This window comes from Hippocampus zosterae, chromosome 4 (assembly GCF_025434085.1).
Source record: "Hippocampus zosterae strain Florida chromosome 4, ASM2543408v3, whole genome shotgun sequence".
Classification (NCBI taxonomy): Eukaryota; Metazoa; Chordata; class Actinopteri; order Syngnathiformes; family Syngnathidae; genus Hippocampus; species Hippocampus zosterae.
Window position 1 is genome coordinate 13,027,154 of NC_067454.1, and position 24,141 is coordinate 13,051,294.

Below are 24,141 nucleotides of genomic sequence, written 5' to 3' on the forward strand. Positions count from 1 at the left end.
TCTGAGAAAGCTGTAGTACCAACATAAAAACTCCACCCACGATTCAAACTCCAAACCATAGAAGTGTAAAGGCGGGCATGTGAACCACTATCGCACTTTGCTTTTCTGACTGAGCTTCTGTGTGTCAAAACTCCTATGATGCATGCATCAGAAAAACTATAATGGTTACCAAAAAAAAAACATAAAAAAAATGTTTTCAGACACAATTTTACTGTACAAAATGTTTTTTATAGTTTCACAAAATACATTTAGAAAGCTCCATTTTAAATAAAATTAAATTGAAATATTTAAAGAGACAGTGTGTCGACATTTTTATCTCCATTTGCCCAGACGTAAACCCCATATGTGTCCATGTTCTACATACACACCGACATGAAAATAAAATAGAACAAAAGTAAAAGAGCATGACAGATGATGCGAGAGAAAAAAAAAACTCCCATGGTCTTCAATTATAAATAAGGACCGCGGGGCTCCGCCGCAGTCGTACAAACTCGAAGCCGATGTCGTCGAACCCAAGACGTGTTTACAAAATGTTGCAACACAAGACTTAATATCTTGAAAAATAAAACATTGTGTACTAGATGAAATACAAAGGCTTTGGTCTGTTTTACAATCAACAATGATTACATCTGATATGTACTTGTAAACAACTGCCAAACACTTAAGTTTAAAACTCTGTCAAGCAATGTTTAATCATAATTATAGGAATTAAATATTTCTAGTTGCACACATTTTTTTTGACCATAGGACACTATATTACAACTATAGCTAAGAGACAAATTGTACCTGACCCTAAAGAAATGTACTTTATGATGCATGGAACATTGATAGAATATTCTTGGTAGGGGAAGAAGGAGGGGGTTATAAATGAAATCAACTTTTATTGGAGATTTTTTTCTTTCTCTCTCTTGAGGGAAGACAGGTACTTTACATTTGGACAAGAAACAAAAAAAAATTAGAGCAAAGACGCAGTCTACCATTTACAGACTACAGGGTTCCACATTGGTCCTCGCGGGATGCGGCGGAGGTCCCAGTTGGATCGCTTGAGATAGCCATCTGTGTGTGTGAGTGTGTGTGTGTAAGTGTGTGTGTGTGACTGCAGCCTCTTCCTCGTGGGGACAATAAATAGTTTTTCAGAGTCTTCCCTCCATTCATGATATGCAACAGTGTCCATGCACAGAGCGTCTGGATATAAGCACATTAAAAGATAGTCATGGCAGAGTGTCGACAACATGGTTTCCTAGTAGTCCATCTATCAGCACTTGATCGTTCATATTCACATACAAAATGGCCATTTTCTAACACACCAGAAAGAAAAATAGGAAACAATGACTGGAAATAGTAAAAAAAAAAAAAAAAAACTGCAAGTTTTTTTTGTTGCTGTTGTTCCATAAAAATGTAACACCGGGCACTTTTGCGGAGGTCCGTTTGTTTTTGTTTTGTTTTTTTAATCCTAGTCCTCGTTTGAATGTGCCCGGTGCAACAACGCAAGTCCGCATCCTCCTCTTCTGTTGTGTATACTGAATGTGTGTGCGTGTGGAGTGTGGATATGAGGAGGTCCACGTTGGAGCTCATAAGGTGAAGTAGCTCTTCTCCCTACTGTAGTCTAGACCAGTACTGAGACATGTCAGGCTCGCTCCCTGGGACTTGCACTGGGACAGACACTCCAGGAGAGATGAGTCCTACACACAAAGACAGATGTGAGTCAGTTAAAAAAGGACACAAACTACATGCCAAGTATTTTGGACATATAAATATGAATATGTTAAAGTCAGGTCAAAAATGTTCTTTACAACATGTTCTATGCACTACCCCTGCCCTAAATATGACACTCTGTGATTGTGGAATCCTAATTAAGCAGAAAAAAAATTAAATGTTTGTTTTTTTATCCATCTCAGGGGGCAGCCATTTTACCACTTGCTGTCAATTGCAAATAACATCACAGTGCCAAAGGGCTCAGCTTGAAAATGTCACATGACCAAACCCAGCAAACAGGTGAGCCGTGAAGGTCGTAACTTGAGCCCTTGGGCACTGTGATGTCATTTGCAGTCGTCCCCTGAGATGGATTAAAAACGGGTGGATTTTTCTGCTGAATTTATATTCCACAAATGCACTATTAATCAGAATAACATCTGCAGGCTAGGGGAGCACAGAACATATTATTGTCATCAAGATTTTTTACTTAATGTACCCTTTAATACTTGTAAAAGAGCTTACAATATGCCAAAAAAAGTGAAACTAGACTCATTTTGGACCAGATACTCAGGATGAGGTGAAATATTCTCCAAACTCGTACGCATTGGTGTAAATGGTGAATTAAGAGTTATGTAGAGGAAAACCATTTTTGTTGGTTTCTCCATTCATTTCATTGGGGAGTATTGATTTGAAACTCCGCTGAATGAGCTTAACTTGCCGAGTGATATAAGGTCAGGCAGAAAAAAATCAAAATTTTGGAATCGACAAGATAAAACTAAAATGAAAATAATCAAGCCAAATCTTTGGTCACATCTTCTTTGATATTGACACTGCACACGGTACTCATTGTCCTCGTAGGCCACACCACGTGCATGCATCGCATTCCTTCAGCAGAATTTGTTGCCCAAAGAAATAACGTTCAATACCACCAAAGTGGCAAGTGTCCATTTTCAATGACTACTCCACATTTTGTCTTAAAAGAAAACCACTTGGACATACATGTGTTTAGTAGCTTGTGAGATCACAGTATTATGCATCTGCAAAATTCCCTGCGATTGACTGCTGACCAGTCCAGTGTGTACCCCAGACTGGTCGCCAATGGAATCAGTTCCAGCGCACATGCGACCCTAATGAGGATAAGCACTCCAGAAATTGCTAGATGCATCTTCAAAATTCCCCCATCCTTACTTCCCCATGAAAAGTTTGCATGTGTGGGTTTTTGTGCGTTTTATAGGTGGTTAAGATTCAAAATTGTCCATAGGTGTCAATGTCTGTCTGGCAATTGCCCGGCGACCAGTCCAGGTTGTACCCTGCCTATTGTCCAAAGTCAACTGCCGTTAGGCTTGCGGCGCCTAGCAAACAGGTGAGCGAGCAGGCTCCGTAAAAGTGTAGGCCGCACACGCGCTGGCATTTAAACAGTGAGTACAAGCGCCAATGAATCACGTTAATTAGCAATTTAGCACAGAGGAAATGTGCTTCTGCGCCATTTAGTGCTCACGTCTATAAGTAGTATATATATGTCTGCGTGCGGCACACCCCCGTCACCCCCCCCCCCCCTTAATGGACCGGAACTAAACTATGGGCTCAATCCAAAAGCAAATGAAATATACATGATGTAGTAGCGCCTAATTAGGGAGGTTGGCAGATGACTGGCGCACCGCCACCACGGCTACTTCATTTTCCCTCACCCCGGGTCGGGCATGGTGGGTAAACAATGAACTGTCGGCCTACCTGTTGAGGTGGTACCAGAAGTGGTCATTGATTGGCTGTTCATATGTGCCTGCATATGCGGGGGCGTGTATGTTTCGTAGCTGCGCCCGTTCACAGGCGGACTGGTAGGCAGCATGCAGGAATAGGAGGAGGTCTGGCTGGGCTAAAAGTGGACGGAAGGGGGAGAATGTGGACATTAGCTCAGTAGTCGGGTCCGTTTGCAATAGATTGTCGGGCCTGTGAGCACGCACTTGTGCTGCTGAGCTTTATTTCCACTTACTTGCATAGGTAGATTGTTGGCCATGGTGAAGCTGGGCATTGGGGGCAGTGCGCTGTAGGTGTTGGTGAGGGCTGAGTCGGCTCGGCCCAACATGGACCCCGAGGTGAACGACACTAGAGGGACAGGAGAGAATAAAAGCATTTTAGAACAGGGATGGGCAACTGGCAACATGCTACCAGGCTAATTTATGAAAATTGAAATGTTTACTGTTTTTCTTTGTTTAATTGTTTGTTTATTTTGAGATTAAGATTCTCAGTCTTCCAGGTCATCCTCAAAGGTGAATCAAGGCAGCTGGATTCTTCCTCTTTGTTGTGTTTGTTTTCCAAAAATGTTTAAAAATTACTCCAGGCAAGTATGCCATTAAACCAACAATTTAAATGTGGTTCCTTACCGGATATTAAAGCAGTTTACTTTTTTTTTTTTGTAATGTATGCTCAAAATAACAAATTTGGAGTGTGACAACAATAAAAAGAATCACTATACTAAACTTGATTGAATGATGCTGTACAAATGGCAGTAAGGCAGAATGGAATAATTGTATATTTTGGGGTAGCAGCAAAGTCAAGAATATTTTAAATATTAAATATTGCTGCAGTCTGAGCCAAAATTGCAAATTCAGCATGTTTTTCATACAGTGCCCTTTTCAAGATAAAATGTATGTTGGTGGAAGTAGTTGACTTGACTTCTAATTCATGACTCGTTTTCCATCGATTTGTTGTGTATTTGGAACAATATGATGAGGTCTACATGGTCTGCGCTGAAAATTAGTGAAACAGCCCTGGAGCTTTATATGTTTATTTACAATTCTGGGGATTGCTTTTGTAATAAATATGTTCAAATGTAGGTTTTATATGGACACCCCGTATTTACAGTGGAATTTCTCATATCATTAAAAAAAATGTAAAATATTTTTTAAAAATTTAACCACTGATACCTCAGTTCAACGAGCATCATGTTTTTTCCCCTTTGTCTTTATTGCTACAATTTCTCCAAAAGCACAAGGAGTGTGAAGAAAAAAAAAAGCACTGCAAATGAAGTAAGTGGTGTGTCAGCGTTGTCAAGTTTCAGCAGGAATTTATTTTGTTTGTTATGGTAAACTTATAACTCATTCAGTACCAGCCAATTCTAGACCAAGTCCTTAAAGACGTTTAAAAACGTCATTGGGAGTGAATGAGTTAAGCACTGGTCAACTTTGGAAACGTCACACAATGGGAACACAACTCATTGCTACCTTGATGAGACGACAGTGTTTATTGGTTTACATAGTGTCTGGTTTTCACTTTAGTTAAGAATGCTCTAATAGAGGTGCAATGATTAATCAACAGCTAATCACTTATCAAATAAATTGAGAATTATTATTGAGATTTAATGAATTGTTTAAAGGCCTCTTCAGCCTCCCAACAGTAAACAGTCTCCGAATTCTCCAGTCCTCCATGAAAACAGACTGAAAATTTTTGTGATGTTTCAAAACAAGACATTTGCAAGCATCTGCTTTTACCGTATTTTCCGTACTATAAGGCGCTTGCTTCGCAGTATTAAGTTCACCTTCAATGAATGGCCAATTTTGAAACTGTTTTTAAATATATGGCGCACCGCATTATAAGACACACAGAATAGAAGCTATAATAGAGGGTGCTCTTGCATTATGCATCCACTAGATGGAGCTACGCTAAAGGGAATACAATACAATGCTGCTTTATTTCTATAGAGTTCTCACAACTGCTGCAAATGTAACAAAGCGCTTTACAGAACATTTAAAATACCACATGCAAGAAATCAGCATCTTGATCCATATATATAAGGTGCATCGTATTATAAAGCACATTGTCGGCCTTTGAGGAAATGGAATGTTTTTCGGTGCACCTTATAGTGCGGAAAATGTGGTACTTTGGAAATCAACGATTAGCATTTTTGCCGATTTTTTGACAGAATTTACAGACCAAACCAGAAACTGAATCATTATTATGTTTGTTCATTTTTTTCACTTTTAATGTTTGCTTGTTTGTTTGTTTGTTTGTTTATTGAACATAAAACATATACAGTAATAATTTGACAGAAAATAAGGTAGATAAAAAAGTAAAAAGAAAGAAATCAGTCTTCATTCAACAGTTATTATGTTCAAGGGAGTAGGATGAAGTAAAAAAAACTTATCTAGTCCTACCCCGTTATGTGTTTATATCTACTAAATCATTTTTATATCAATCAGAAAAGAAAAAGTAAGAAGAAGTCTCCATTAAGGCTCATACTTTACCCTTAACCGTGATATTTTCACAACTTTTGGTTTGTATAATGTGTATAATGTCCTTTTTTTAATAAAAGGGTTGGAAAATATAATGTGCTGTTAAACCGATTAATCGACAAAATAATCAAGATTATCCATTCATCCATTATGCGAGCCGCTTATTCTCACGAGGGTCAAGGGCATGCTGCAACCAATGCCAAATGTCTTCGGGCAGTAGGCAGAGTACACCTTGAACTGGTATCGACAGATAAATCGATTATTAAAATAATCATTAGTTACGGCCCTAAACATCATAAAAGTTCCGATTTCAAGATGCATTTGTGATTATGATTATAACTTATTTTATGTTGTGATATTAATTATTTTTACTCGTGTGTGACAATCTGAAAGAGACGTTAATGTTCAATACAGGAGGTACATTTGCATGTAACTCATGTAGGATGCAACTCATTAGGCGGACATTTTTAAAGTGAAGACTCAAGTGTTTTATTGCCTTTACGTTTGAATATTAATGGTGGCTTTTTATTTCCACATGAACGGCACTCAAGAATGTTAAAGTCAGATTTGTGTGGGCCGCATCTGCGACACAAGCCATTACTCCATCGTCATTAAAGTTGAAAACTGAGTGCTTTATTGGCTTTCCACTGTCACATTATCAGCAGTTAACTCTTTTTTTTTCTGGACACCTGTACTGAAAGTTAAGCAGGCGTTAGTGTAAGTACCAGGTGTGGTGGGCTGCGGGATGGCCTGGTACACGCTGGTACTGAAGCTGCTGCTGATGGGAATGTGACTGGAGGAGTTGCTGGCCTGTCGACGCTGGTTGCGAAGCTTCTCCTCCCGCCTCCACTTTGCTCTCCTGTTGGAGAACCACACCTGCGAAGGCAACCGCGGTCTCTTAGTCAACGTGACTCGTTCAAGCGGCAAGCAAGAAATCCAGCTAAATGGATGCTCACTTGTATTCTCGCTTCCGGAAGATCAATTTTGGCTGCTAGTCTCTCTCGTGCAAACACGTCCGGATAATGAGTTCTTTCAAATTCTGCAATATCGACATTGAGCGTGAGTACATATATGGTGAAAAGAACAAAAAATTACAGATACGGCTGAGAAGACCACGACAAACTGATTCATTTCTTGGATTTTGCTTTTTTTTCAGTACATATTTAGAAACAACATTTTGCTTTGATTGTCAGTTGAACTATCGTGATTTAGACTGCAGTGTTTCTCAAATTGTGGTACAAGTACCCTTTGTGGTACACAAAAGAATCAGGACAGAAGTACACAGTTGAGTTGTATTTCACTTTTAAGTACAATATATATTTACATATGATCATCAAATAATTATTTCTCAACTTACATTTTTGGTGCCTTTATTCATTCAACTTTTATATGCAATACATTGAATTTGAAGTATTATTTTAGTACTTTTTTTTCTCCTGTGTAAGAACCCTTCAAGCTCTGCATAATGTAAAGCTTGCAATTACGAGGCATGAAACACACTTTTTGGGAGTCTTATTTTGGTGAACACTTAAGGCTACTGCATTACTTTATTTTAAAGTTGGTCCTGATGGCTGTGCTCATATTTTTAGGTGGTACTGTACTTGGTGTACAATGTTTGAGAATACCTGGTTTAAGACAGCATTTATTTTCAGTAAATGAAGATGTTAAAACACCAAATCATTTTTTTTCTCTTTTTTCCCCCCAAAGCTGTATATGTAAAACTGTATATATATGTATATATAAAACATCTCTCTTATATATATATATATATATATACATATATGATTGCAGCCGGATAAGTGTGTGATGCTAGCACCTTTCTCCAGCGCCTCGATCTGCTCCTGTGTGAAGGAGGTGCGGTTTCTTTGCAGCTTCCTCTTGAGCTGCAGGCGCATCTGAGTTTCCTCCGAGTCCTCGCCGTTCGAGCTGATGGAGTTTGTGTTTTCTCCGACACCGTCTTGCGGCTGGCACCCGTCTGTGAAGAGGGCGGAAGGAAAACACATCATCAGACTAATAGCCTGATTTTCGAAGTTGTTTTCAAACATACTCACACAAATTCAATCTTGAAAAAAAAATCACAATGTGCTTATTAAAAATTGTACATGTCGTTCTTTGGGTTTTATATGTAGAAATCATTCACTGGCTTTTTCGAAGGAATTTTAGAGTGATTGAGTGAAATCACAATTTCAAGTCAGTTCAACAAGTTGCTCAAAAAAAACTCAGCCAATTGTTTTGGAGCAAACAGCTTGCTTGCTTTGTTGTGCTAACTAACAGTGCTATCATGAATGTTAATACAGTAGTGTATGTTTTGTAGTTGTTCCAACTTAAATTACCGTTTTAGCCCCCCGCCCCCAAAAAACACAAGTTGTGTTTTTTCAGTGTAAGCTGGCAGCAGAATGCAGTTCAGCGAGCGTCAAAGAATTTAATTGTGTCCGTGTTTTTTTTTCTTTGCCTTTTTGGGGGGAGGGTGGGGGATTGGTAATATTTACGTGAACATAAGCACTGGCCATGAGTGTTGTGAAAAGAATAGTTGCCATAATTTAAGGTACAGTTTGTTTTTTTAATCATGTATATATTTTACATTGGTTAACTTATTTTAACACTTGCAAAAAGTAGCACTGTAAATAAAAGGAGATGAGCTCTTCCACGTGACTTGTGGCCTGTAATATCAGCAGTAAACTTGTGTGACAATTAATAATCTGAGCTAAACCACTGTAGCAGCACACCATCGTCATTCATCAGCGAAGTTAAAAGCAGGACTATTTCTTTTTACAAACTAAATGTGAAGTATGTCTTACAGTGGGTCGTGTCAGATCTGTCACTGTCCTGTTGATAAAATATTGTGGGAACAAGAACAGGTTTGGGATGTTCAACTTAATCCGCCACAATGCTGCATGTTGTCAAAAGTGTGAAGAGAAATGTGGCAAGACGTGACCGGCCTCTTTTCACAGACATGTTTTTAAAAAACCCAACACACACACACACACACACACACACACACACACAAACGCACCCACACGCTCAATGGTGGTTCCCATATGGGCGTCAGTGTATCCATTGAGGTGACCACCAACTTTATTTTGAATAGCGGAGGAGGCTTTTCAGGCCGATACAATGGCTCGAGGAGTAAAGGGAAACCATTAAACGGTGGACACAGGCAGGGACGAGCAGCCAGTCCGCGGTGGGTGTAATATATGTGCGCTTGGAGGGGGTGGATGACAAAGGGATCCTCTCCCACTGGAGCTGCGCAGGCCGCAGTCTTTTTGCCATTGTGTTCGAGGGGAGAGCTTTGAGTCCAGTGTGTTAACCCTTCGCCACTAGCATCATTAATCACGTCCACGCCACTCAGGATTTCTGTCCTCAATTGGAAACAAATGAGTGAGGCGAGAGCATGCAAGCCCTCCCTTGCACTCACCCCTCCAAACAACCCCAAAATAAGGCCAATCTATTCACTACCACGAGGAGGGCAAGGCGGCACCCCCCCCCCGCCCCCCCAAAAAAGGCTTATCGACTAATGTCTGCCCACTTGTTGGACATCATTATCACGTCGAGAAAGTGAGTGTGCAAAGGTTCCTGCACATCAAATCAAATAAGAGACACACAAGTAGCCTATATTCGCCATTACTGTGTATGAGGATAAAAGGGGGGCAGCTATTATCCGTGGGCCAGACCCGGTGACGATACTAGATGGATTTTTTTTTCTTTGCTTAAAAAAAAACGTCGGCAAATAAACGTATTCTTTAGTACCGCGGCGTCTCAGCCACTGAGGCGGAAAAGCAGCAACACAAAAAGGAGGTGGGAAAAAAAGAGGGAATAAAGACATAGCGATGCAATTGCGGCACCTTTCAGCCGCTGGAGCCCGATCAAAACATTCTTGAGAAACCGCTTAAAAGTGAAACGGAAAATGACAGCCTAAATCCTATAGACGAGATTTAAAGCTATGGAGAAAGCAACACATTGCGATCGTCTTATGGGGTTTTATTATGAACACTTGGAGCCCATTTATATTATTATTATTATTATTATTATTATTATTATTTTTATTATTATTATTATTATTATTATTATTATTATTATTGTTATTATTATTATTATGTTTTGGTGGTTTTGATTTGAATGCAACGTGATTATCGTGGGCCTACGTAATACTAGCAGTGGGTTTTATAGATTTTCTTTGGTTTGTTTTTAATTTTTTTAACAACAGCATTCGGACTTTTTTATTGGTCGGTTACAGGTATGCAGTCTGAAAACTATGCTGGTTCAAAAACAACTCAATTTGAGTAAAAAAAAAAAAAAAAAAAAAGAAAATTAGAGCTACACACTAAGTTCAATTTGACCCAGCTTTGTGTTGTTTTGTCCAAAATAACGTTTAGGGGTTATATAGTTTTATTTATTATAATGACTATTTGCATTGCTATTATTAATTATTATTATTATTATTATTATTATTATTATTATTATTATTATTATTATTATTGTTGTTGTTGTTGTTGTTGTTCGTAGGAGTGGTGTATTTTATTATTGGTGCATTTTATAATTACATTACAAATTTTCCTCTGCATTAAACACATTTCATTGATTCCAATTAAAGTGGGACTGCCGTGTTCGACCGCACCTTGGGGCGGGGAGGGGCTGCAACTCATTACATCACCTTTTTTGTCGCGATGAGGAATCGAACAGCAGACCACTTGGTCACAGGCCGTATTCAAGTAGTAGTATTCTGTAGTAGAGCTTTTCAAAACATTATTATTATTATTATTATTATTATTATTATTATTATTATTGACATGTTTTTCTTTTTCAATAACGAATCCAAATAGTAGATTATAACGTGCGTAATTGTGCCAAACTGCTACATCAACGTTCTGCGTTTCTAATGATCGTCGTCATATATCCACATACACATCTTAAAATAGTAATAATAATGATAAGAGCGATAATGAATGGTGCTTAATGTGATCGTTTCCGCTTTCGTGATCGTTAATAGCCCCCACCACGTGTCCGAGTGACGCTCCAAACAATTAAGCAAATGATTATTTGCTGCGCCTCACTTGCGCCACGTCCACTTTTTCGGCGATCTAAATCGAGAGAAGCAATTTATTTGGTTTGCATTTGAAGGCCCTGCCGTCGGGCTCGCCTTCTTCCGCGCCGTCACAAACGGAGAGGGAGGGAGACAGACAGAGAGAAAGCGAGACAAAGGCCCCCGCTAATGAGCAATTACACGTTGCGCGGAGGAGTTTTTCCCATCAGCCGTCATTGCGTGTGGACGGAAACATTCCTTTGTGCACGCACACCTCGCCGCTGTCACGCACGTCCACGCTGGGGACAGTGGAGGCATTGAGGCCGCGTATGAGCACGCTCGGGCCTAATTGTTTGGAACCGGAAGCGACGCAATAGAATAATTTTGGGGGGTGGGGCTCACCTTGATTCGGCTGGCCCGGCACCGATGTTCCGGGGTACCAGCCGGGCCGGGTCCCCCAACTTCCTGTCTGACCGTTGAGCATCCTCAGCTTGTCATACATGCCATCTGCGCCCATCTGTTGCTTCTCACTCGCCAGGTTGCGGAGGACTCGGTTTATCGATGACACCTGAAAGGGGGTCCCAACAAGGCGCGGATGAGAGGAGAAGGTGCGCGTAAAAGTGTGCGTAAAGGATGCGCGCGCAGCGGAGGCGACTGCTAATTGGCTGACGCGCGCGCACTTTGCATTGAGCGTGAATACGAGTGAATGGTTGGATGCGCACTGCGCGCACAAACACAACAAAAGTCATCAGATGGAGCTAATGCAATCATGCACGCAATTTATGCTCGTGTGTGTCTGTGTGTGTGTGTGTGTGTCTGTGTGTGTGTGTGTGTGTGTGTGTGCGCGCGCGTGCGTGTGTGTGTGTGTGTTCGCTCGTGTGTTTGCGCGCTTACACTGGGTATGTTGTCGTTGGTGCAGATGCCCTCCGATAAAAGCCGGTCGCGGATCTCCCACGCGAAGATGGACGGACACTCCCGCTTGTACTGCGCGATCTTGGCGACCACTTCCGGCGTGGCGACCCGAGGCTTGCTGCCGCCGATGGCCCGCGGTCTTATGGAGCCCGTCTCATAGTAGCGGCCCAAGATTTTGCTCACGCAGCCGTTGGACACCTGGATGGAGATCAAAAGACACAATTCACATCCATTATTTAGGACTATCCGGGGAATGTCTTGTGATGGCGTTCAAGTCATTATCACCTTTTCACTGTCCACCACTTGGACTTCATCATGGGTCTATAAACACAGAAAATATGCCTTGAATGGTACATTAGGCATTTTCTATAATAAATCTATTTTTTTTCTGAGCAGGCATGTCTTTTTTTTTTATCTTCCTCTCCTTTCTCCAGTGTCCAAAGAATAGCACAACGCTCGCGTGTACGCACTGCCTGCGTACAAGCTGCTTTGAGGCTAAAATGTAAAAAAATAAAATAAAATAAAATAAAAAATTATCAAATAAAAATCAAATAAAATTAAAAAACACCAAAATAAAACGACTTCAATGGGAGCGAGTTGCCCACCTGTAGTATCCTGGAGATGTCGCAGGGTCGAGCACCGCTGTGGGCGAGTTCTACGATTTTCTGCCTGGTGGAGTCGGGCAGCGGTCTGCCGTTGACGAACACGCCACCGAGCTGGTTGACGCCGCTGTGACCTACGTGGGCACACGAGAGCCCAATCACACTTTTTTTCTTTCTTTTTTTTTTTAAACACCGAGCATGGAGAACGACGAACAAAACTCGGTTTATTCTCGCAACACAAAAAAAGGTAGTAAATTATAATGCATTAACGGCGTCTGTTGTGCGCGACTCTGCCTTTAAAAAAACATGCACATGTTGTCTTGCAAACAGCACAATAAAGCCGCCCAGCGTAAAACATCGGCACCGTTTTCCATCCTTGACAGTAAAATGAAAATATCGGGTTCACTATGCTGTCGTATCAAAGGTACAAGTCCAAAAGCATGCAAAAGTTTTTTCTTGTTTTTTTAAGAGTCGTGTTACGACTGAAATGTCTGGTTGTCAAGGATGTGGAAATAGTTGGGAGCCCCGCAAACCTGAAGCCGAAAGGGAGCGTGGACTCCCGCGAGTGGCCGCCCCGCGCTCCGTGTCAGCGCCTGCTGCCTTCTTTCCTCTGCGCTGCCTGCCGCTACATTGACTCGTGGAGCCAGGGCTCCTTAGCCATAAATAAGCTCCAAATATAGACGAGGGGGGGAAGCAAATATGATGAGCCTGGCTGACATTTGTCTTGAAAATAAAGCTTGCCGCACGTCAAGTTTGAGCTTAATTTCTGGGAATGGGCGGAAGTCGCCTCGGATCATGCACGGGAGGCTAATTGAAAAGATCAGTTGGAGCACTTTGTGGCAGCCACGTCACTTTGTGACACGGCTCCCGCGCTGCGAAATCGCATCGTCACGACAAATAGTAGCATGATAAAAACGACCCTTTCTGTCTGCATTTGGATATCACTCAGAGCCAATTGGACGCTACTCGTTTACCCTCCGAGGGGAGACTTTGCTTTTAAGGTGGCCTGAGGGTTGGGGGGTGGGGGGCTGCGCGCGGTCACACAAACGAAGGCGCGCATGGATTCTTAACATATTAAAAGTGACATGTAGTGGGGTTTTTTTCCTTAACCCCCTAACGCCCCTCCCCTCTCAGCTCTTCGCATCCCCTGTTTGTATTTGACAACAAATGCACACATGCAGCCATGTTTGTGTGTTTCTCGACAGGATCCAAAATAAAAAAGGGCCCGCATCCCCTTTTGCCCGCTTCGTGTAATAATCTTCCATCATGCGTGGATGTGATTGATGCTAAATCCACTATCATCCGTCTTGTTCATTGTTAATTCCAGGATTAGGCGGAATTAACGGACTTGTTAGGCCGCGTTACGGCGCCTTCACCGATGTCATAATTTCACATAAATCATCCGAAGAAAAACACTTCGGATCGATAAAAGCTGTCACGTAAGTCTTAATCAGGGCTCAATTCCCCCAAGTGCCCGCTGGTGCTGATTACGCGCCTTGCAGTCTATTGCGGCAAAGCATATGGTGTCGTTTTGGACGTCCCCCGCCACGTACACCCAGGAGTTATTAGGCACAAAAGACGAGCGAGGCCCGGCGCGACCTCTGGACAACCCGTAGGCCCGTGGAAGACCCCCCCCCCCCACCAACCCCCTCTCCTCGTGGCAGACATCACGCGCCAAAGCCATATTGGTCCGTGCGTAAAAGAGCGAATCGTTATGCATACATAGGCAACACTCCTTGTTCTCCCCCCGCCGCTCCTCACATCCAAACCTTTTCTCTTTTCTTTTTTTGCCGCACACATTACAGCACATACACGAGTGCATATGGAGGATGTAATGTAATAAAGTTATTGCACACACCTTCATCACAGATGTCATACACCTCTTGTCCAGCAGCAAGAGAGAAAACGTTCATGTTTAACCTTTTTTTACTTGTTGTTTGTCACCAGGAATTAGACAGCATTCAACGCACAAGGGCCCGACTTCAAGAAGGCGCAACTTCCGGTTTAGCCACGTGTGTATGTTGTGCGTGCGAGTTGGAAATGATGCGCTCATTTGCATAAAGAAATTCTTCCTTCGCAATCATGTTTCATGCAAGCGTAGCCGCAGACGGCGTTAACGCTAATGCAGGCGCCGGTGCAATTATTTAATAACAACTCAAGCAGAAAGAAAATAGCCCACCCCCGCTTTCTCCGTCTTGTTCAATAATAACTTTCATTGCCAGAAATAATAATAATATCAGCATGAAATGGCTGTCAAATAAATGACAATATACGTCCCTTGTCAGTCATGCAAACACTCTTTTTTATGCACCATAACAACCAGAGCCGTAATGTCAGGGTGCGTTTCTTCCGCCATGCAAACACTCACAATTAAAACAGCAAATAAAGAATTTAAAAATCAAAACTTACTGTTTTGCATCATTGAAGCTACGCCAGATTCCCACGTGGCTTGATTGTGGTACTCTAAGTGTCACATGGAAGATCATAAAAACACATTAGTATCACATTAAAAAAAAAACACACACACACACACACAATAACACATTTTCTAAATACACACTTTTTAAAAAATCATCTCCTTCCTTGTTATTTTAATTGTTTCTGGTAATTATTTAGTGCAGTTTAGCAGCCTCGTTTGTGTTGAATGTTTGTATTTTTGTATATTAAACTTGCCTGGAAACAGAGTTGACTGTCCACTGTATTACAATTTAGTCAATCATCTGCCGTTTTCACTACTTAATGCCTCCCTATAGGACAGAGCAAAACAAGACATTAGCAGAGCCAAAGCTATACCGATGGAGTATAAGTGCCCCCTCATTTCATTCAAAGTGTCAAATTCATTTTCACCCCGGCCACACCTTCACTTGGGAAAGCACGACGCTCCTATTTTCCCTCATTCAGAGTCGAGGCTTTTTTTTCACCGACTAGTCGTTTTGAATGCAGTAGTCAATGGCCGATGAAGACATCCAAATTTACATCTGTCGTCCAAATTGGTTTTTTTTTCATAAGACAACATTTGATTGTAAAATCTTTTCACGTCTAAATAATGCGCATTATTTCCAGGCTGTGACGGGCCCAAAGGCCTTGAGTTTGACACAGTATGGGTTTCTATTTTATTTTTTTTACTAACTTCATTCCACCCTGAAAGTGTGCATTGACAGTGCTAGAACATAAAGCGACCAGGCTCGGGATGGGGGGGGGGGGTGTCCAGTCATCAACAATGCAGCCCCTCAGAGGCTCCCTCAAACCCGGAGCGACAGCTCGGTCTAGGCCGCTACAAACACGCACAGCTTCCCAACTAAACACACCAACAAGTTCACATTAATACAAAGAGCCGGAGGCACGCATCCAACCCCCTTCGGGACCATTCACACACACACACATGCGACCGTGACCCCGGTGTAACCACAGTGTGAATGCTGTTTTTGTTTGGTGTGTTTTTTTTAAATTGCAAATAGAAGAAACAGAATTATTTCTCGCGGTTCAATATTTGGTGGCGCTTGTTTGGTGGCGGTTGTAAAGCGCGTCCAGGAACACAAGAGCGCAGTAGGGCGCTCAATTGGGGAAAGACAAATGCATTAGAAGAAGCTTTTCATTTGGTGGGGGACAGATAAGGAAAAAAAAGTGGGGGTGAATTGTGTCGGGTGGGGCATTGAGGGAGAAGTTTTTTTCTTCATGCAGAGTGGTGTTGTGGTCACGAATAAAATGGCCTCATAGCAAGCCGGCTGCACTTGCTCAGTCATTAATCACATTGAAAATTCCATCACACACGAGCACGTTGAAAACAATGCGAAATGTTATCAAATGCCATCATAACGCATCTAAAATGCTTATTATAAATATAGCAATAAAAAAAACTTCTTTTAGTGAAGGACAAGGAGCCTTGAAGCTCGTATGGCGCATGTGGTTAATCATTTATTTAAGGTCGAAAGCTCAAACGTTGTTGTTCCCGGGGTGAACTATACCATCTAATCTGCATTTCTTTTGCCACGCTAATCCGGAACAACGATGTCTTAATTCAATATGATTACATTCTCACACACACGCGCGCGCGCACCCACACGCTTACACACACTCGCACGCACGCACGCACACACACGGACGGAAAGTGCATGGACGCAGGCCTCACTTGTTTGTTTGTTTGTTTGTTTTTTGCAAGTGGCTTAAGGCTGTAAAGTGTGAAACACACTGCTTTCACAGGCAGATGCCTCTTGTACAAACCTTCATGGAAAAGCAGGCTTTTTAGTAGAAAAATGCATTTGACTACCTATATTTATTGTTGCAGATTGCAGTAATTATGATTTTTATTTGGAAAAATACGACAAATAAACGAATTTGTCTCAGCAGCTACTTTTGTTTATTTTTGACTGCATCAAAGTAACTACTATTTAAATAAAGGTGCACATAGCCGCGATTGCTCTGTCACAGTGACAATATTTGGTGCAAATGTTCATTAAAAAATCTTAAAATGAACGTTTTTTATTTGATTGGAAATGAAGTTTGCAAATAAAACAATATTTTCAGGGAATGTATTTTTTTTATTGTTAATCAGTCTAAAGGGGGCCACTGCTGCCCTTTTTTTCTGCAAGTAAACTCTTGGCTGAGTGGTCGGCATGAATCAATTTGACGCCTTTTCTCAACGGGTCATTGCGTCCAATTCTCCAAGATGATCACTGGCCTGGCTCAACGTGGCTTTTTTATTCCCTTCGAAAAACGGCAAAATGGAGCAGGTTGAATTGGTAAAAAAAAAAAAAAAAAAAGTAAAAGGCGATTGGCTGCGCCGGAAAACCTCGCAAAGTTAATCCAGAAACTAAATGACTATTAAACATTACTCAAAGAAACATAAACATGCTTTTAGGAGTGAGGAAGAGATAAAGAGAATTAAAAAAATAAACTCACCTTTTTGGGGCATCCTGTCGCTGTCAAATCCAAACTATGCAGCCTGTTTGTCCGCGGCCCACACAGAGAAAGAAAAATAATAAGGGGGGAAAAAACACCCACGATGATAAACGGTCTTCTCTCTTGGAAGTGAAAGTCGGGTGAAAAAAAAATTAGTTTCCAAAAGGGTGCTGGAGAGGAGAAGGAGACGGAGGGGATATCCCTGCGAAGCAGACAGAGATTGACAGTGAACTCAAATGTCAGAACGCAGTGAGTTTGGCGTGGATGTGCGCTGGCGTGGGAGAGAGCGAATGAGAGGGTGGGCAAGAGAGAGTGGGGAAGCGAGGGGAGAGAGAGAGAGAGAGAGAGAGAGAGAGAGAGAGAGAGAGAGAGAGAGAGAGAGAGAGCAAGGGGGAGTCGTGGAGGAAGGAGGAGGAGGAGGTGCGGGCTAAAAGAAAGAATGAACACACCTATGCTGATTGGAGAAGGGAGAACAAGTGTATTAATGTATGTGCTCCTTCCTCCTGCTCCGCCGCTCTTCACTGGCCCATTAGCGCGACCCGACCTCTGTCATCATCACCCCCCCCCCCCTTACTCACACACACACATAAACATCAACCCACCCCACCACTACCCCCACCCCAGCGCCACAGCCAAAAGCGGGAAACTGGGCCGAGTCACAGTGAGAGGAAAAAAAAGGGGTGGGGGGGGGGGGGGGGGGGGGGTCTGTCCCCCACCTCCCCTTGCCTCACCCCCCACTCCCCTCAAACCCCTCTAATCAGACCCGTGCATGCAAATGGGACTATGCGTTCACTTGCTGAATATTGCAAAAAGAAAAAAAGAAAAAAGGAAGTGGGACACTGCTTAAGCCACGGAAGTGCACGAGAGGGAACTATACATATGTACAATACGAATGAAATAATATTTTTTGGGGAAAAGGCATCAAGGCATTACGTCATCATCCTGTCCAGGAAGCAAAAGCAAAGGTGAATTATTATTAAGTCTGTGAAGAATCTGATGGGATGAAACGACGGTGCGATTACTGTGAGCAATGCAGAAGAGATTAGTAGACTACAAACATTTAAAAAAATGGAGGCATTTGTATGTTTCTTATAATGTAAAAAAAAGTATACTAAAAAATTAAAGATGCACTATCATTACAAAGAATAAGATTTATAATTGTCTGAATATTGCACATACTACATCACTCCATTTTACACTTCATACATTTTAGTGACATTATGGAGCAAGTGACAGCCGTTGAATAGCTCGTTCGAGTGTCTGTCTGTGTCCTCGAAACTTATTAAAGTTGAGAGTTGTGCCATCATTTTTTTTCTATGCATTTCACCAAATTGTGACTTTAGCATGTAAAATCTGGATTGGTTGCATTTTATGACCTTTCCTTGTTGTAATATCCTGCAATCAATTTTGACAGTTCTCTTAACTATTGAATAATATCTTGAATATAATGGGTCGAATGATAATTCAAATTTAAAGCGTTGCATATTTTAATTAGCTTGGTGTACAATTTCTTGACATGTTTATTGAGAGGACACTTTGAAGTTTACTCCAAAATAAATAAATAAAGGCGCTTCCGAAGTTCAATACTGTCCTGCTGAATCGTAACCCGTAGCGGTTCTCCTGCTGTCGCACAAGCCAAAGAAATTCGTTTGTAAACTTTAGGACCTTTAATTTTCCACGTACTGTATATATTTTGAATGTAGTGTCAAACCTGTTTTACTAATTCCTTGCTTGAAACTGTAAGATCCGCATTTAACATGTAACCTCCAAATGTATCATTTACATTCAAACGCGAAAACTAAAATGAATTCCTTTTTCCCAATGGATGAACGTGCTTTATAAGTCACAACTTGCACGTATTGCATTTTTTTTAGATCCCAGTGCAAAAGAAGGCAGCCAATACATATATCCACCACGTGCTTTTGTTGACTCTTTTGGGTTAAACCCCCCCCCCCCCACCCCCACCCCCATAACCCACCCAGCCACCTCCTCCTTCTCCCCTGCTGTCAACAAGAGGACCCGTGCGTAAAGAGCGCAGCCTTTAGGCAAGCTCGGCTGCTTTTTATGGACACATTTGCTCGGCAAAGGCCGACGTCACTCCGGCGGCCTGACATGCAGCAAATAGCACGCGTAAATAAAAGTGGAGCAAATGAGTGTGTAGCCATGGCCACACGCTCCCTGATAATAAAACGGCGCTGGGTGAATGGCAGCCTTATTAGGGTACACCTCATCGCACCCCAAAAGCAACCCCTCTGCGCCCAAAATGGCGGAGGGGGGAACCCTAAGAGGAAGAGTTGCATGCAGCAAAGAGGGGGGGGGGCGTGCGCAAAAGGCTTTGCATGCAGGAGGGGGAAGGGAGAAAATGTTCCTTTTTGGGAAGGGGAGGGTGGGATGCCACGATGAAATGAAGTCATGGAGGCCTACACTTGACTTTCTTTGACGTGTGAAAAAGTGGGAGAAGTCAGAGCTCATCAATAAAACACTTTGGAAGTGAAAAAGGGCTGCCTAACAACCATCACATTCCGGACTGCCTTCAATAAGGAGACAAACGACCCTGCCAGAGAGAGAGATAGAGAGATAGAGGCAGAGACAGAGGGAGAGAGAGAGAGAGAGAGAAAGAGAGACAGACACAGAGAGAGAGGGAGAGAGAGAGAGAGAGAGAGAGAGAGAGAGAGAGAGAGAGAGAGAGAGAGAGAGAGAGAGAGAGAGAGAGAGAGTTTTGTCTGAATGGGGGCCCTCAGTGGGCCGGCGAGATAATGAGCTGAGAGGAGCGGCTCCAAACTGTCACTGTGAGGGTCCCGCAGCGAGGAACAACACTTTGGCCAATTCCCCTTCATCAAACAAGCCGTAAACTAAACGAGCACATTCATGGTGCTTCTTTCCTTTTGCTGCCTTGTTTCTCCTCACTTGGACTGGTGGCTCAAGAGTAGGCCCATGCAACAAGCCCCCACCGTCCCACCCCACCCCTACACACAGACACACACCCTATTTCTGGAAACCTGTGCACACATGGCTTTACATCTACACTGATTTCTTTATTGTATTAGAATTGGAGAATTTTAAGAAAGCGAGAAAAATACCTTGCAAAATATTTGAAAACATCTTTCAGTGAACATACACTAATGAGCAAATATCCATGTCATCCTTACCTGTTTAAAAATCAATTCTAGCATTAAATAGCCGTTTTTTTTCTTTTTGGGTATACTGTATTGCGATCAGGCAAACATGCACAACGTATGCCCCAATCATATCTAATATCGAGAAACAAGAGCAGCATTAAATCCGACTAAATGAATGCTGGGAAATGATATCAGCATTGTCCCTGAGATATTTGGCTAACACAATGCAGGATTGCTTGGCATTTGATTGGATTCAGAATGGATCACTTGTTGGACCAGGGGGTTCAGCAGGGGTTGGGGACCTACGGCTCGCGGGCCACATACTGGTCCGATATGCAATTTTAGAAACAAATGAAATTGCAAAGAAACTCCAATAGGTCCAAATGTTATAATAATAATCATAATAATCATAATAGTAATAATAATATGAAGAGGAAGAAAAGAGAGCATGATATATTGCTGTTTTCAAAAAATTATCATAACTCCTGAATGACAAGTAAACTGAGGTGGCCTATGAGAGCAACCTAGAGAAAAGCAAATCAATAAAATATATCTGCAGATATGGTTTGCAGAAGTAAAAGAAAATTAAGAAAAACACATTTAGCTCGAAATTTTTGCTGTGTGACAATCTAACAAGAACTGGAAGACCTCAAAAGGAATGTTTGGAGCACTGCTTTCTTTGGACAACGATATCGTCTTTTTAACAATATACTTGTAGAACTACACGGCATCACAGAGTTATTTCTATACTTTCGATATATCGAATGTTTTACTTGAAATACCTGTACCGGGGTAAGTCAAGTCAAGTCAAGTCAAATGTATTTATAGAGCACTTTGAAACAGCCATCGCTGCTTACAAAGTGCTGTACATGGAGCAATTTAACATGCACAATAAACAGTAAGACAAATCGGTAATAAAGACGGTAGAAAGCGATTACATGATATTATCTTACACCTGTTAGTGTGCCTCTGCTTTTATATCTAATACTGACGAGGAGTTGAAGAGAAAGACGCGTCCCTCGCTGCAACAATAACAGAACAAACTGTAACCAATCCGAACGGAACCTTAATGTGCTGCGGTAATCAGGAGACGGTACATGACAAAGACGGCGCTAGCTTTAGTTGCCATCGTATTTCATGTTCTGATGTCAAGATTCATCCCAAAACAAAAATAGTCTGCCTTCGCGGTGCGAGGTGTTCTTGCGGCTCAGTGGTCACAAGGCTGCAGCTGTCAAAAACTCAGCCGTCTATTAACCTTCCTCCCTGACAAAGACACGCACACGCACACGCACATGCACACACACACACACATACAGACACGCGCACACACACACGCACGCACACTCCCACATTAGTGTGTCAAGTAGTTTTCCTTGGAAACAATACCTCATGTTATTGATTTCTCCTGGTTAAGCTGTAAATCCTCCCCACTGGCTAATTCCTTGTCTCCTCTCTCGCTTTCTCTGCCTGCAGAGACCTTGCATGCCAATAGGGCCTCCGCCTGTTTAGCACAGTGTGAGCATAATATTTCCTACATGTACTGAGGTAAATTGGTGGGGCAGCAAATGGAGAGTTGAGGAGGGGGAGAAAGAGGAGAGGGTGAGGGGGGGGGGGGTCTTGTATGGGTTGATGTTGGGAAAGCAATTAGCCCAATTCGGATTAGCAACTAATGTCAAGCCTTGAAAAGAAAGCCTAATCTGGGCTGCTATTTCCCCCCACGGGCAATGTGCTTTTTGCGCCTCCATCTGGAAACTTTTCAAATAAATCCAAATAAAAGAAAGACACCAAAAGAAGAAAGAAAACATTGAGAATTTGCGGAGACCTCGTATACTGCATCGTTAATCAATCTTAACAGAGGTTGTGTGAACACTTTTCGACAAATTTCTAACGTAAAACAGAAATTATTTAGGTGGATCATCATCGAAATTGAAATTGAATAGGAAAGTCTGATGAAGATAGTTGTTTTTACATTCAAGATCGACCGGAAAAAAAGTGCGACAGGAGCCACGAGCAGGAACTGCAAACGAAACGCCACCGATATTTATTTTTCAATTTAATATATTATAATATATACGGAATTTATCATAAAAATGTGTAGTTTCTATGGATATTAATATAATTACATTTAATCAAATAATTAATCAAATGGACAAATGTTTCGTTCAGATGTTTTATTTATATGTATTTCTTTATATACATCATCATTATAGTATTATGAATATTCTTATTATTGACTAATAAATACTATAACAAATTCAAAACAATCAACTTCGGAAATGGCCATTTAAATGTGTGTGTTTGCTCCAATGACCTGTCAATCATCGCATTGTTATTTGTGAATTCTAAGGAAGCTTCCACGAAGACATCTGCTCGTTTAACAATGACTAATTAGGTTGGAGCAACAATATTACAGCCAAATCATCTGCTATGTTGGGGAGACTTTCTGTTCATGGAATTCGTTTGGCGTGGTGAATAACAAAGCACAACACATCAACTATTATTATTATTATTATCATTATTAATAATGTATTTATTTTTATGATTTAAAACGGTTGTATTTCCACATGCAGAAGCTTTCTCCTGGCAAAAGGCAGGCGGGCTAATGTTGTCACAGCACCGGCCCGCCACGCGTGACAGGAGCAAACGCTGAAGTAACCTGACAAAGTCTCACAGTCTCACCACACGAATACTGCGGGCTGGACATGCTTGCAGCCACTAGTCGACCTGACTGACCAATGAAGGCCTTCTTCAGTGATGTTGATTTTTGCTGTGACACGTGTGTCTTTTGGGAAACGCAAACTGCATGTACTTAAAAAAAATTTTTTTTTTGCGTTTCCAGGTTGCCTTACAGCCGCAAATTGACGAGCGCCTGCATGCAAGGAGCGACACCCGTCTAATTCCTGGGTGAATGCAACTACTTACTCGCTTGTTTTGTGTGTGTGTGTCCCATGACGGACATTAAAACGCCAATCGGCGTCCTTTATTTGAAAAAAATATCACCAAATTAGTGAAAGAGACAACATTGAAAACGACAACAACCGCTTGAATTTGAAGGTAAGATCAAACTCACCGGATGACAAACAACGGATGTGACTATAGGCGGAATCCTGTCTGTGTGAAGTCGCTTCTTCTTTTCCCACCCCGCGTTGTTTCCCGCGTGGACCTCCGATAACAAACGTGCTCAAGTTTAGATCCGGGGACGAGTGGAAATGTCACTGAGATAGAGTGGCAAGGTGGGAGGAAAAAAAAGTGAGCCTCAGTGCAGCAACTTTCTCGTCAGCATCAGGCCGAGCTGTCCTGTGATTGGCTGCGGCGGGAGGTCACGTCACGACTCGTCTGGGACACCGGGCGAAGAGAATGGGGAAGTGCTGCGTTGAGGTAGCGTGGCCCGTGGGTGGGACCCTGCACAAATCACTCTGCTGGAACAAGTTGGTATCCGGTTCGTTACTTTGAATGGTTACGTCTCGAAATACCAATGGAGATATGTGGATTTTTTTACATTTATTGAGCAGCGCACATTGGAGAAATATAAGCTTTATGGGGGTGTGTCATTTGAGAGGACATGGGCAAAAGATTTGCAAACATAAAACAAAAACCAAATATAATAATAATAATAACAATAATAATAATAATCATAATTATAATAGGTGTGCCCCAGAAAACGC

The 24,141-nt window shown here is 41.9% G+C and overlaps 1 protein-coding gene across 6 annotated transcripts; it reads right to left on the reverse strand.

The window, feature by feature from the left end:
- Nucleotides 1–206: 206 nt before the first annotated feature.
- Nucleotides 207–23,721, reverse strand: pax6b (paired box 6b). Of its 6 annotated transcripts, none has more exons than XM_052063498.1 (14): nt 23,547–23,721; nt 17,358–17,559; nt 14,868–14,921; nt 14,317–14,340; nt 12,462–12,592; nt 12,142–12,177; nt 11,839–12,054; nt 11,347–11,512; nt 7,741–7,899; nt 6,881–6,963; nt 6,650–6,800; nt 3,686–3,798; nt 3,427–3,568; nt 207–1,682 (listed from the first exon to the last, which is right to left on the reverse strand). In XM_052063498.1, exons 2-14 carry the CDS (start codon nt 17,368–17,370, stop codon nt 1,597–1,599), a joined length of 1,374 nt encoding a protein of 457 aa, XP_051919458.1. In that variant the 5' UTR covers nt 17,371–17,559; nt 23,547–23,721; the 3' UTR covers nt 207–1,596. The 6 variants fall into 6 exon arrangements, with proteins under 6 accessions (XP_051919458.1, XP_051919459.1, XP_051919457.1 ...); XM_052063499.1 differs by lacking the exon at nt 23,547–23,721 and adding an exon at nt 17,807–17,906; XM_052063497.1 differs by lacking the exon at nt 23,547–23,721 and having other exon boundaries at nt 17,358–17,667.
- Between the last annotated feature and the right edge of the window lie 420 nt (nt 23,722–24,141).

Excerpts from the sequence above, each read along its gene's own strand:
- pax6b (XM_052063498.1), bottom strand. Across the intron at positions 14,341-14,867 it reads AGCTTCAATGATGCAAAACA|AGGTGTATGACATCTGTGAT; the intron begins GTAAGTTTTGAT and ends CTGCTGGACAAG. Across the intron at positions 6,801-6,880 it reads TTCCGGAAGCGAGAATACAA|GTGTGGTTCTCCAACAGGAG; the intron begins GTGAGCATCCAT and ends TTGCCTTCGCAG.